Raw genomic sequence first — 13,339 nt, 5'->3', positions numbered from 1 at the left:
TCTTCCACAGAAATCATTAGGGTTCTGTGAAAAGCTGGAATGACAATCACTGTAAATCATTGCACTAATTGCACCAATTACATAATTGATAATGGAAGTAACAGATGGGTTTTGTTTGGCACGTAACTGCAGTTTACTGTATAAACAGTAAAATCACCTTCCTGTTCTCCACTGCTACTAAACACCCACATCCCACTCCCATATCTCAGTTGGCCATCTAAACTGCCTTGGCTTGACACAGTAATTCATCTAGCAGTTCTTAGGGATTCCTCAGATATTTCTGCAAGCTCAGCAAAATTTGCTTGGCTTGCCCCTTCCTGTACTCCGGGCCTTTGTTTTCAATATTTCTGGCCTGCTGTTTCTGTATTTGTTGTTTCACCTCTAATGATAAAGCCCTGAAGTATCTAACATGTTCTTTCTCTTATTACAGGGGGCTTAACAAGCAAGGCTACAAATGCAGACGTGAGTGTGCTCCACATACACATTGCTGTGTTCAGGAAAAACAAGAAACACTGGCAGTTAGAGGGCCAATTTGATCAGAATATTGAAGTGGATCTTGCTATGTTTAATAAATGATGCTTTAGCAAAGCTAGCATTTTTATAGGTCAGTTTTGTAGACCCATATTTTATACCTTTATACTGCCTTGATTTAGTGCTAAAGAGAGAAATAAGGCTTGAGCTGAATCCACATCAGATACAGTCCTATACAAGACTTAAATGCTGTATCAGAATGTAGCTCTTATTAATTTTATTACAGCTGTACTATTTACTGCTCAGCATCGACAACACTTATGAATTCACTGTCAATTTTCTAGTCAAATATTAAGACTTGTCCTAGACTACATAACATTTTGTTTAATCATGCTTGCAGGCAATCAGATTCATTTCAAAGATTAGTTTCTCTGAAGAGTGTGCTGGAAGGAGAGCTTAATTCAATACTTTGGCAAAATTACTTACTTTTTCCATTTTAACTCAAATTTAACTTTATCAGCCAAGACATGTTTGGTGTCCAAAGTTTGTTTCTTTAGTTTAATCCAAGTCTCAGCCTCATGTCTACTGCATAGCCACAACTACTGAGATTTTGTCAGTTCCATCCTGATTGGCTACCTACACATCTGTGTGGACGAAATTCTGTGCAACATACTTCATCTGCCTGATGGGAAACAAAGTTTTGCAAGCATTTAGTTGCTCTGTGACTTAGCATTTCAAAAATAATTTGTTAATTTCTTTTTTTTTAACTTTGTTTTATTGAGTTTTTAGAACATTTGCCATTCATGATAGAATTTTTCTTATAAGTTGCATAGAAGAACATGTCAAAACAGAACCAAATGGTAAAAGGGAGAAAAAAAAATAATAAAAAATCTTAGCAAAAGACTGAATAAATAAATAATAAAAAAAGGAATAATAAAAAAGAATATATATATATATAATCAGCTAAACTAAGTCTCTCCAATATACAAAGTGCCAGATAATATCCCAACTTCTAATTCCACCATATCCAGTCTCTCACATTATGGCTAAAACACAAATGCTTTAAGACTGATAAGCCACCACCTAACCTGAATGCGTGATTCATTCTGGAATGGCAGGGAGATTCCATTGATTTACATAAGAAAAGAAAGGGGTCCACATTGCCTGAAACTTCCTAGTAGACCCTCTAAGTGTGTGATTGATTTTTTTCTAACCTAATGCAGTTTAAAACAGCTTCAGTCCAGAGAGCATGAGAGGGAGGTACATAATTTGTTAATTTCAAGGCATCAAATCTGTAAATGTTATTCAAGAGAAGCATTTATTAGATTTTATGTGAGATATCCTTACGTGTTCGCCTATGCAAATGTGTTTCTCAGGGATTTGTTGGTCTTGTGTTGTGCTCATATGTCAGAAGTCATCCAAAACAGCCATCTGTGGTTGGTTGCTATGTCAGTTGAAAGGCCTTTTCCTGTTAAAGGAGGCTCTTGGCCACATTATGTGAAGAAATTCACCAATCTTGCAACATTGGTTTTCTAATGAAGCTTGGTGGCTAATGTAGCTAACTGGAAAGGGAAGTTTATACCCACCGGTTAGCATTGTCGAACTGCACTTTTAATCACATACTTACCTCAAACTGCGACTGGTTGTCAACTAATCTGAAATAGTCTTGCTTATGTGCTTTGACACTACATCACATGCATGTAACGTGCATGTCAGCCTTGTAAGATTCCTGGACACTGTAGGCTTGGTTTTTATTTATTTAATTATTTATTTACCCAAATTGAACATGTATTTTACCCAAACAGTTGTCCCTCTGTTGAGGGTCTTCTGGGCTATTCAAACCTGTTCTTCATATAAAAATGGTTTGACTGAATAAAAAGAATTAGTTTAAATGGCATTACAAATACTTACCTATGAAAATGTTTGGATTTGGTGACATGTTTTGGTCCAGGAATAGAATTGTTAATTTCTTTATTTATTATTTTGTGTCTTGTGTCAAATGTGATTTTGATGTAAGCTTTCATTACTTGTTAGCCTCATAGCTCCAGCGCAAAATTAAAGAAGCATAATTAAGAACACCAAACATGTCTGCATTGATTATCCACATTTGGGATAAGGAGAAATTGTGCAAATTTAATTTTCCATTAAACTACGGCTTAATTACATCAGCTTCTGAGAGTTTGCCTGCCTCACATAACCTCTGTCCTCTCTTTCTTTTCTAGAATGCAATGCGGCCATTCACAAAAAGTGCATTGATAAGATCATTGGGAGATGCACAGGAACTGCGACCAACAGCCGAGATACTGTGGTGAGGGCTTTTTTATATCTGCTGAGTAAATTATTAATCTGTTAACCTGCATCAGCTCTACAATGCATGATACCATTCCAGTGACAGTGTCATTTGTTAGGTTTTAACTCCATAAACGTATCATTTGGTTATTGGTTATCTTAAGGATTATTTTTCAGCAACTGCTATGGATTAATCAGTAGCAACATTAAAACTAAGATATATTTATAGGTTATGTATGTATACATTGTATGGACAGACAGTTTTGCAGTTGCATCGATTACCTAGTAAAATTACCACCAGTAGCTAGTATGATTAGGTGGGAATGCCATAAATATATAATGATTTTATGAAAGTGATTTATTAAAGGTGCACTGTTACATTTTCCACCATACCAGTTCATGTGAAGATATGGTCTTCAAAACCAATGGAAAGAAATCAGCAAATTATAGGACCAATTAGACAGCATGTTTTCCTTTAGAGAGTGAATATTGTGAAAGTGAGAAATTTTCTCCTTTTTTGTAAGAATATGTTTTATATAATGTGCTGTTCAAGTTTCAGGACATGCCATTCACATCCCAGTCCTTACAGTATGTACATGGGAATTAAGCAGTAAAAACAGCCCATGTTGAATTTGTTGCTTTTGTAATGAATTCCAACTTATTAAGCCTACAGCAGTTTAGCCCTGCCCACTGAAGTTATAAGGTGTGTTTCAGCATGGACTGCTTTTGCTTGAGGTGTACCAAGAGCCAGTCAGTCAGGCAATTAATTTACATATGGTCGCTGTCCCAAAAATACATAATCTGATGGTGTCATCCTTTTTTTTTTTTTTTATCTGGTTCATTACATCAGCATTTTAACACTGTAGGTTTGAAAAGGTAATCCAATGTTCCAAAGATCCAGACCAGCCACTCACAGCAGTCTTCTGCTGATCAATAGCAGCCTGTTAGCCCTTAAAGTCCATGTGGCTCAGTAGTTTAGACCTTGTCAGTCATGTAGTAGCAGTGAGGCCAGTACTGTTTTGCTGTACTACAAATATTGACTAACATTTGATTAGTAGTAGGGATGGAAACGCATACAATGTATTTAAAAGACAATGGGGACCACCTTAGCTATAAACTTGAGTCCATAGGACTGTTTTAGAAGTTTCCAGTAGATTGGGACAGTGTAGAAAGGCGCTTCTGTTCGTCAGACTTGGCAGCATGCGGAAAGGGAGAGGTTGTGTCCGTGCATGTAGACCAGTGAGTCCACGATGGCGGCTAAGCTATGGCTCTTTTGTGTTGGTGCAGTTCCAGAAAGAACGCTTCAAGATCGACATGCCACATCGCTTCAAGACACACAACTACATGAGCCCCACCTTCTGTGACCACTGTGGAAGTCTGCTGTGGGGAATGGTCAAGCAAGGCCTCAAATGTGAAGGTGAGAGAGATATAGTCTTTTTCACCATCAGGTAGCTCCTTTAGCTTTAGCGTTAGAGTGACTACCCCATTTATTTTTCTCTACCATCTTTTTTTCATGTTCTCTTTTCTCTAGGAGTGCCCCTCATTTTTACCTCCTTCTGAATGCATTGATCTGATAGCCGTAAATCAACTACATCAATTTTGGAATTTTATTGTAACTAGAAATTGCAGACTTTCTTTCTGATTGCAATATTGAAACCTTGAGTATCGCCTAATACTGATACCTGTGTAACATGTTTTCTGTAAAAGAAATGCTAAGCTGATGCTTTTATTTTGCATTAATTTCTAATTCAATATTTTTTATACCAAATTGATGTCAGCCCTAGCAGTTTGATTGAAAAGCAGTCTTTTATGGACCTCTGATGAATAGATCAGATCCACCTGTCTGAAGACTTGTCTGAACCCAAAATTCACTGGAAGAGATCATATTAAAACCTTTATTTATTTTTATTATTTTTTTAAACAAAGGCCTTAACAACTTATATTTTAACATTGAGCAAGAAATCACACTGAAACTACTTTTTGGTTGGGGGAAAAAGAAAACTATTCATTTGAAATGATGCTCAGGGCTTCTTTGTTTTTCATTTTTTTTTACTTTGCAAAACTGTTACAATCGTTTGCAAAAGTACTCCTGGTCAAATTACAAATTATGTCCTATTGATTTTCTACGTGAGAATAAGTTAAGACATCCTCTAAATTCTGCTCGTTTTTATCATTCAGTTACTGAATATTTGCAGAATTTAACATTGGCGGAGGGGGGTGTTAAATCATAAAATGTGGCCTGTGCAAAAGTTATGCTTAATTCTTTGTCTTTTCACTGTTCAGACTGTGCGATGAACGTCCACCATAAATGCCAGACTAAAGTAGCCAACCTCTGCGGAATAAACCAGAAGCTCCTAGCTGAGGCTCTGACTCAAGTTAGTCTGGTGAGTGACCAGCACAACGTGTAATGTAATCTGTCAATCATCTACTGGAAGAGTTCTCACTTTCAGTTTCTGCATTAGACTGTGTTTGATTGACAGCCAATAAGGACTGACTTGCAGTTTCAGGATGTTGCATGGCTCCGTGAAATGACAACAGTCAGTTTCATTTATTTAGTGCCTTTCTCAGATGCCAGGTTGCATAATAATATATACAACGTACTGTAGCTAATTGAACTTGTTTTGTTAATGTTTTGTGTTCTGTTTAGAAATCTTCCACCAAGAGGCCTGATCCCACTCTGTCAGACATTGGCATCTATCAGGATATAGCCAAAAATACTCCAGCAGACCCTAGTGGTAAGCCTTCAATACTGCAGTGCATTTTTTTATGCTGCCCTGTTTTGCAGTGCATGGCAGTGACCATGGGAGCCTTGGGGCACTTTATCAAGCCAGTGAAACTAAGCCATTGAGAAGTACTGAATGCATTAATACATAGTGGAATTACCTACAGCAGACAGTAAACTTGGTAAAAAAAAAAAATGAATGTAAAAGATTTATTAAAGGTGCACTAAAGCCCCTTTAGGAAATCTGCTCATGTAATTTGCCGCAGCATATGCTTAAAATGCCTCCAATTCAAAGCCATGTAGTCTTTTATACAGGCAAGCAGTGCAGTACAAGGTTAGTTTCACTTTGGGTTTTTTTTGTCACTTGCTTCTTTAGATGCATGTACCAAGATTGGTTAAATAACACCTCCCAAAACAGATGCACCAAAACAAATGGAAAGAAATTAGCAATATTCAACTATGACTTGTTTTTATGCACTAAAAAGAGATGAAGACCAACATACTGATGGAAAGACCTTCTGCTAGGAATCAATATGAGCTCTACAGTTTCTTGTCAACAATATGTTAGAGTACTTGCAATAAAACATTTTTGACAATTTTTTTTAACAGCAGTGACTACTTAAGATATTGAAAATTATGTTACAGTTTAATTGTACTGCTGTAAGTATTCATAGCTCTGGTGATGATTTGATGTTCTGAATGTGTTTTTGTTAGCAGATAGCAGTCAATATGGGAAACTGTGGGATGGTACCACTCCAACAGCGCCCTCCGCCTCCATCACACACCAAACACGCGTCACCTTTGACAGCTTTGTGTTCCACAAAGTGCTGGGCAAAGGCAGCTTTGGCAAAGTGAGTCTGTGGGTGTCTAAAAACGCTAGTTTGGTCGAAGCAAATGTAATGAATCTTTTTTTATTCATTTGATTCATTACATTTGCTTGATTTTTTTTCCATTTAAAAAGTAGTGCAGTTTGTTAGAGCTATATGAGGGGACAGATAAAGTTTCAGAAGATTTCCATTGGGTGAATAGGGTGTTCCATCTAGGGATGTGCAGACGTGGCATAGTTAGTATTGTCCATAATGTTGATACATTGGCATGTCTCCCTCTGTTAGGTGCTGCTGGCTGAGCTCAGGGGTCGTGGCGAGTACTTTGCAGTGAAGGCTCTGAAGAAGGACGTGGTACTGATGGATGATGACGTGGAGTGCACCATGGTGGAAAAGAGGGTCCTAGCGTTAGCCTGGGATAACCCCTTCCTCACACACCTCTACTGTACCTTCCAGACCAAGGTGAGACAGTCAGTCCTGCCCAAAACTGTTTTTCAAGACTTTAAAGCCTCCATTTAATCTTTAAATTGAGAGGTTCAGAGAAAAATATAATTTGCACAATTTTACACTGAACCAGCTGTAATCACCTATAACATGTTTGGTGTCCAAATTTTCTTTTTTTCTCAGTTTAGCACTGGATCTACCACACTAATGTTGCTAACAAACATTGGAAGTCAGTGGTCACTCAAATCTTTTCTGTAAATACAGAAAAAACTCAACTTGCTTACAAAAATGCCTCCAGGTCTTCATTAAGATTCGCAGACGTGATCTGGTTTATAGCATAAACGGTAACTCTTTACTGTAGGGCGCTGTTTAGAATGTGACATGACACCTACATAAGTACTTCATGACAGCTGACACAAACATACATTAACATTTATAAATACTTATTCATATATAAATAAGGCTTGAGCTATCATAAAGACTGCTTTCGTCAACTTTGATGTCAACTTGATATAACATCTATGTCCAGTGACAGATTTTTGGTGACAATAGGGTGACCCAGTGCATATAGATCGAAAGAAATGTAGAAATGAAGAAAACTATATATAACTTTGCTTTTGCTTCCACTGTTTCCACATTTTGTGCTGATTAAGAGAATCTGCTGAAGGACCACATAATGTGGGTGTTAAGTAAAATCAGTTTTATGAATCTTTATTCAAGCATGATGACACTGTAATGTAAGTAAAGTGAGATCTATTTTACAGTTTATAACATTTTTATGCATCCTTATTCAAGTACTATGACAATGTAATGACACTTATGTATATTTTCTTAAGTAAACCTTATCCTTACATTAAGTGAATTTCATTTAACAGTTTCTAAGGTGCTGTTTGACATGCTAACCAATAAAAAAAAACATTTGTAAACTAGTATGAAAAGTGTTATTGTTAGCATCTAATGGCAGCAATAAATCAAAAACCAAATATTAATATATAGTTATTGTGTTTCCTTTGACATTTTGCTTTTCAAAGGCCCTCTGGAGCCACATCTTCTGTAGGGACTTCAGTGCCAGTTTGTAGCATTGTACCCTTCAATTGTCTTTACTGCAAAAAAGGCATGAAAACACTGTTCATCAATCATATGCATGAATATCTAAAATTACAGCCGTATGTCTTTGGAAAACCTTTATTCTTCGATATACTGCTCCTGGGCTAACATAAAATGATCAAATCCCTGGGCCAACACAGCTGTATTATGCCCAAAGAATCAAAACTGGATGATGTTCCCGGGACCACATAACATGTCCCCAAGGAAATATTAGGTATGATTTTCCTTGAACTGTAAAGGTCTAAGTGTGCTAACTGTTAGCTAGCTAGGCAGCTGCAAACAAGATAAAAGCTCCAGTTCCATAACTTTGTTACTTTAAGTGTATGAAAAAATGCTGGAAGAACTTGTTCTAAGCTGAAATTTAACAGTGAAAAAAGGGCATTAACCATTAGGCTAGCCAGATAGCTTAACTACCTAGCATTAGCATTAGCGGTCAGACATTTACTGTAGGTGGCTTTAGTTTGGTTAGTTAATGTTTATGTAAATGTAAAACCAGGACTACATTATTACGCATGGATGATGTAAAACGAGGAGCTTCTAAAAGAAATTGCTTCTCTTCACCAGGAGGTACAGACGAGCTGGAGCTTCACTTAGCTGCAGTTAAAAATAGAAAATAAAGAACGACCCGGTCGTGTGTGGTGATGACATAGTATGAAATTTGTGATTGGTTGAGTTCAGTTTAAGCACCTCCACTGTTAATCCAGGGCCACATCTCAATCTGTAATATCAGGATGACCTCACTTTTGTTTTGTTTTGCCAACTGCCTCATTTTGTCAAGCTGTTTCACAACCCCCCAAAAAAGAAAGAGCTACAAAGCCAGTTGTCATAACAAGCTGTCATTTCACCTCAGAACCTTATGCCACCAAAAATCTATGTCTTTTGACTTAGTTGTTATTTCAAGTTGACATCAAAGATGACAAAAGCGGTCTTTATGACAGCTCACGCCTTTTGGAATAAGCATTTATAAATGTTTATGTATGTCATGAGGCACTTATGTAGGTGTCATGTAGCCTTCTAAACAGTGTATTTGCTAGCCTTGTAGCTCTTGTGCTAAGCTAAAGAAGCAAAATGTGGACACCAAACATGTCATGACAGATTGTGTACACCTGCTGAGAGTTGAAAATTGTGTAAATTGGAAAAAAGTTAAATTCTCAGGCTATTTTCAAACGTGGTCTAAATTCCAGTGCTGTGTAAATAGTTCCTATAGTTACATTTGTGTGTACACTTGTGCCATAATAATTGAACTGAATCATGGTTTCATGGTGCATTCAATTTTTTCCCAAAGAATCATAGCTGAGTCACTTTTGAGCTCAAAGGCTTTGACCCATAGTTTATAAGACTGTTGCAACAGCAGAAACGCAATTTCTCTGCCATGTTTATTGCGCTTCCTGACTATAAATGTCAGCGTTTGAGTTCAGTAAGGTTACATGACTCATGAAGGTCTGTCATGACATAAAAAATGGGAATAGAAGAAGAACAACCAGTCTGCCTCGTTTGACAAGGAAAAAAATGTCTTCTATCTGTATACAGTCTGTGATGTTTGTCATTAGTCTTTATGCTGCGTGACAGCGTGGACCGTCATGTTTGGAAGGATATAATTTTCAGAAGTGATGAATCGTCTGCCATGGAAAAAGGAAGGGGAAAATAAGAGAGATGCAAAGTAACATTCTGATGTTTAAGTCAAGTTTGTTCTTCAGTCTGCCTCCTTTTTCTGCAGTCAGTTTATCTTTTTCCCATAATGTACTTTGAACTCTTTGAGAGGCTCTAGTCAAAGGTTTGCTCATGGAAGAGTTTTATTGTTGCATTTCTTTTCATCCCACAGGACTGAAGGAGTTACACATACGCTTATACCTTGTTGCTGTGGGCATATCAAATAAATACAGTTTGTATGCAAACGTTTGGGTGCCCCTGGTCAAATGAAGTAATTTAGATTTTTAAGTAATTTAGAATTTTTTTTTTTTTTTTTTTTTTTTGTGAAAATAAGTTAATGCATCTTTTACAGAGAACACACATTTTAATAAACAATTACTTAATTTGCTAAATTTAATATTTGGGAAAAATATAAAATGTGGCCTATGTAAAAGTTATGACCTGCTTTAGATTTTATGTTTCATTGTTTTCCAACATGTTAACCATAACCGTATTTAAGTCTGGTCTCTATAGAGGATGTCTTCCCTTATTTTCACTTAGAAAATGTTCTTTCTTTTTTTCGTGCAGGAGCACTTGTTTTTTGTAATGGAGTATCTCAACGGAGGTGATCTGATGTTCCACATTCAGGATAAGGGCCGTTTTGATCTCTACAGAGCCACGTGAGTGTTACACAACCTTTCAACATTGTTCCCTTACTATATATACTCAGCCTCATAAGTGAACACCTTACTTCAACTATGCTACATAGTACTGACATAGCTATGACTCAGACATGTCATGGAAGATGTTAGAAGTTGTCATGAGAAATTATGATTTGCAATATAACAGCACCATGACATCAGATGTTCTGACATCTGTCGTAGTTATTACCTATGCAAAGGTTTGGGCACCCTTGGTCTTTTTGTTCCTCTACAGAGTTTGGATGTTTTGCTCCTCAGAACATGGAGAACACACTTAATTATTGGATTTTTTTAGTGCACAATTTCTGTTTATTAGTTCTAACATATTGAAGAATAATATGAGCTAAATATATAATAAAATATACAATATACCTTAACTATTGCACAGGTCAAATATTATATGTTTTGGTGTATTTAGCAGATAAACAGAAATTGTGCAGTGAAATGTACAGATGTGTGTTTTCTGTGTTCTCGTTCTCAAAATGTATAATTTGACTGGGTGTCAATTTTTGCTAATACCATTGAAAGAAATCTGGCATGACGGCTCATGACATCATGTGAAATCTGCCAATGATGTGGTTATGCCAGTATTGGATAGTAAGGTACATTAAAAGTTATCGAAAACAGATTTTTTTAAATGCTTCCTAGATCTTGCTAGATTTTGCCAATCATAGAAGCTTCTGGGTATCAAAATAGCCCTTATTTGTTAGATTTGTTTGATGAATAGAGAGGTGAAGTACTGGTCTTTCACTAAATAGTGACTAAGTAGATTATTGAATGCTGCATTTCTTAAACACGGTTTAAACCAGTCCTAGATTTTGCCACTTCATTTTATTTTTTAAAAATGTGTTCTGAAACCATAAGTAAGATTTGGCTTCATATTTTCAGCAATTCAAAGCTCAAATTCTCTTTATAAATAAAGCCAGTTCATGTCCCTTAAGAACAGTAAGTCTAATGGAAGTCCCTGGTAAGATTTAACCAGTTTTCAATGTTAAATTAAGTTTATATTATAATATGTCAACCTAATAAGTGATATGTGATGCACTATATTGGAATTGTTTTCCTCCTGGAAAGCTACAGATAATGATTTAAAGCATAGGCTATGATTTTTATATGTCCTGTATATTTCTACAGTAATGTTAAAAATCTGATCTAGCCCAAGGCTGACCGCTGCTGTGTTGTTCTTCAGGTTCTATGCAGCTGAAATTATCTGTGGCCTGCAGTTCCTTCATTCCAAAGGCATCATTTACAGGTGAGATTTGTTGTGATCAGACTTCTGTATGCTGGTAAATGACTGTGTGTTGGTTCCCGTCAGTCTTGTGCCCTTAGCCGGAAAAGTTTCATGCATGGTTTCCCAAGAATTACTCCTACAGCAGTTTTTGAGATGATTGTTACACTGCATTATTCGTAGGGCTGGACATTAAAATCCAGTACTTTTAAGGTACTGACTAAATTACTGTAGTAGAAAAGTTCCATGTCATTTAGTTCCAGTATATTCTAGTAAATTTCCACTTCTACCACCTCACATTCACATCTCCTTTAAGCCACACCCAGCATCTGTCTGCAACCTGAAAACAAGGTATCCAAAAATAGATTATTCAGAAATCGTTATTGAGGTCCAGGTGTAGTTATTTAATCATACAGTAATGTTATGACTTTTTTGTATGCTTAATAGCATTTCTCTGTGTTTCTATAGAGACTTGAAGCTGGATAATGTGATGTTGGACAAAGATGGCCACATTAAGATAGCAGACTTTGGCATGTGTAAGGAGAACATGGTCGGAGAGAACCGAGCAACTACTTTCTGTGGAACACCTGATTATATTGCACCAGAGGTGTGTATGTGTGTAAAAAGGTTTATGATTCTAAATTCTGGTTTCAGAATTCATAAATTGTAAACTATTCATATTTACTGAGGAAGTCCATATCAGTTTTTGGTTGTGGGGAGGATTTATTTTGATTTATTTATATATATATATTTGGGTGGTGTACTGAATGCTCTACTTTTGTATTTTTTATATATATATATATATTTGTACTTCACTTGAAACACTCACTGTTGGTTTTAGTGACTGTAGGGATGTTTTAATCTTCTACTTTTAAAAATAGTTCCACACTGCAGATGTTTAAACTACTCATTAACTTGTAAACATGTCTTGCTGCTGCAAGTAATAATAATAATGATGTCTTTTATGTCACCTCAGTGACAATGGAATAAAAAGAGCACAATAACAAAAAAAGCGTAAAATAGCCTGAATGAAGTGTCTCAATTTGTTTGGGCTCTATTACAAATCCATTAGAATATGCATTGTTTGTCTCTCATAGCACGATTTCCCATCCCTGATGTTAACTTTGAAAACTATATCTGACCGGTGTGTGTCATCAGATCTTACTGGGGCAGAGGTACACATTCTCAGTGGACTGGTGGTCATTTGGAGTGCTGGTGTATGAGATGTTGATCGGTCAGTCACCGTTCCAAGGTGATGATGAGGATGAGCTGTTCGAGTCGATCAGGATGGACGTCCCTCACTACCCACGCTGGATCACCAAGGAGTCCAAGGACCTTCTGGAGAAGGTACTACAGCATTTTCTTGATGCATGATATTTAGTTTTTGTGAGTTTTGATGAGTTGAAACGATAAAAAATTAAACATTAAAAGAAAATGGTAGTTTTACTCAATATTTCATACATTCACACATTAAACAAGGCTAATAATGCACTCTTTGTATTGAAACATGCAGTTTGTTTGTGTGCTTCAGAGAGCCCGTATCTTACATTTTTTGCACTCTTTTCCCTTAGGGATGGTTTTATGTACCAAAAATGGACATTTTTACATTTTCATTTTCTAGCCCAATTAATTACTTAAAAAATTTTTTTCTGTTACAAAAACGGTGAATTGGGACCCAAGTACTGATGATATCCAGGTTATACTCAGCAAGCATGTTGTGATATAATGTGACATAATGGTATATTGTGAACGAGAGGTATATTTCATGATATATTACTTTACTATAAATCACTTCTGGGTATAGAAAAATATAACATCATGAAGTAGCATTTAAAAATAAATAAATAATATATATATATATACACACACACACACACACACACACACACATTGTGGCTCCTATATCATTTTGTTCAATATGTTC

The 13,339-nt window shown here is 36.3% G+C and overlaps 1 protein-coding gene across 2 annotated transcripts in view; it reads left to right on the top strand.

Moving 5' to 3' along the window:
* prkcdb (protein kinase C, delta b) overlaps positions 1 to 13,339 on the top strand; it is a 45,618-nt gene that overhangs the window by 27,427 nt on the left and 4,852 nt on the right. Inside the window, exons 5-15 of one of the 2 annotated variants that reach the window (XM_017711925.2) lie at positions 431 to 462; positions 2,694 to 2,779; positions 4,048 to 4,177; positions 5,044 to 5,144; positions 5,408 to 5,495; positions 6,200 to 6,333; positions 6,595 to 6,768; positions 10,075 to 10,166; positions 11,377 to 11,439; positions 11,884 to 12,022; positions 12,574 to 12,762. In XM_017711925.2, coding sequence (XP_017567414.1) covers positions 431 to 462; positions 2,694 to 2,779; positions 4,048 to 4,177; positions 5,044 to 5,144; positions 5,408 to 5,495; positions 6,200 to 6,333; positions 6,595 to 6,768; positions 10,075 to 10,166; positions 11,377 to 11,439; positions 11,884 to 12,022; positions 12,574 to 12,762 — 1,228 coding nt within the window. Of the gene's footprint in view, positions 1 to 430; positions 463 to 2,693; positions 2,780 to 4,047; positions 4,178 to 5,043; positions 5,145 to 5,407; positions 5,496 to 6,196; positions 6,334 to 6,594; positions 6,769 to 10,074; positions 10,167 to 11,376; positions 11,440 to 11,883; positions 12,023 to 12,573; positions 12,763 to 13,339 lie in introns of both variants that reach the window. The other variant, XM_017711915.2, reaches the window with a different exon arrangement.

The sequence above is a fragment of the Pygocentrus nattereri genome, chromosome 21 (assembly GCF_015220715.1).
Source record: "Pygocentrus nattereri isolate fPygNat1 chromosome 21, fPygNat1.pri, whole genome shotgun sequence".
In the NCBI taxonomy this organism is placed as follows: domain Eukaryota; kingdom Metazoa; phylum Chordata; class Actinopteri; order Characiformes; family Serrasalmidae; genus Pygocentrus; species Pygocentrus nattereri.
Note: the sequence above shows the minus strand (reverse complement) of the source record. Positions and strands in the feature narration are given on the sequence as shown.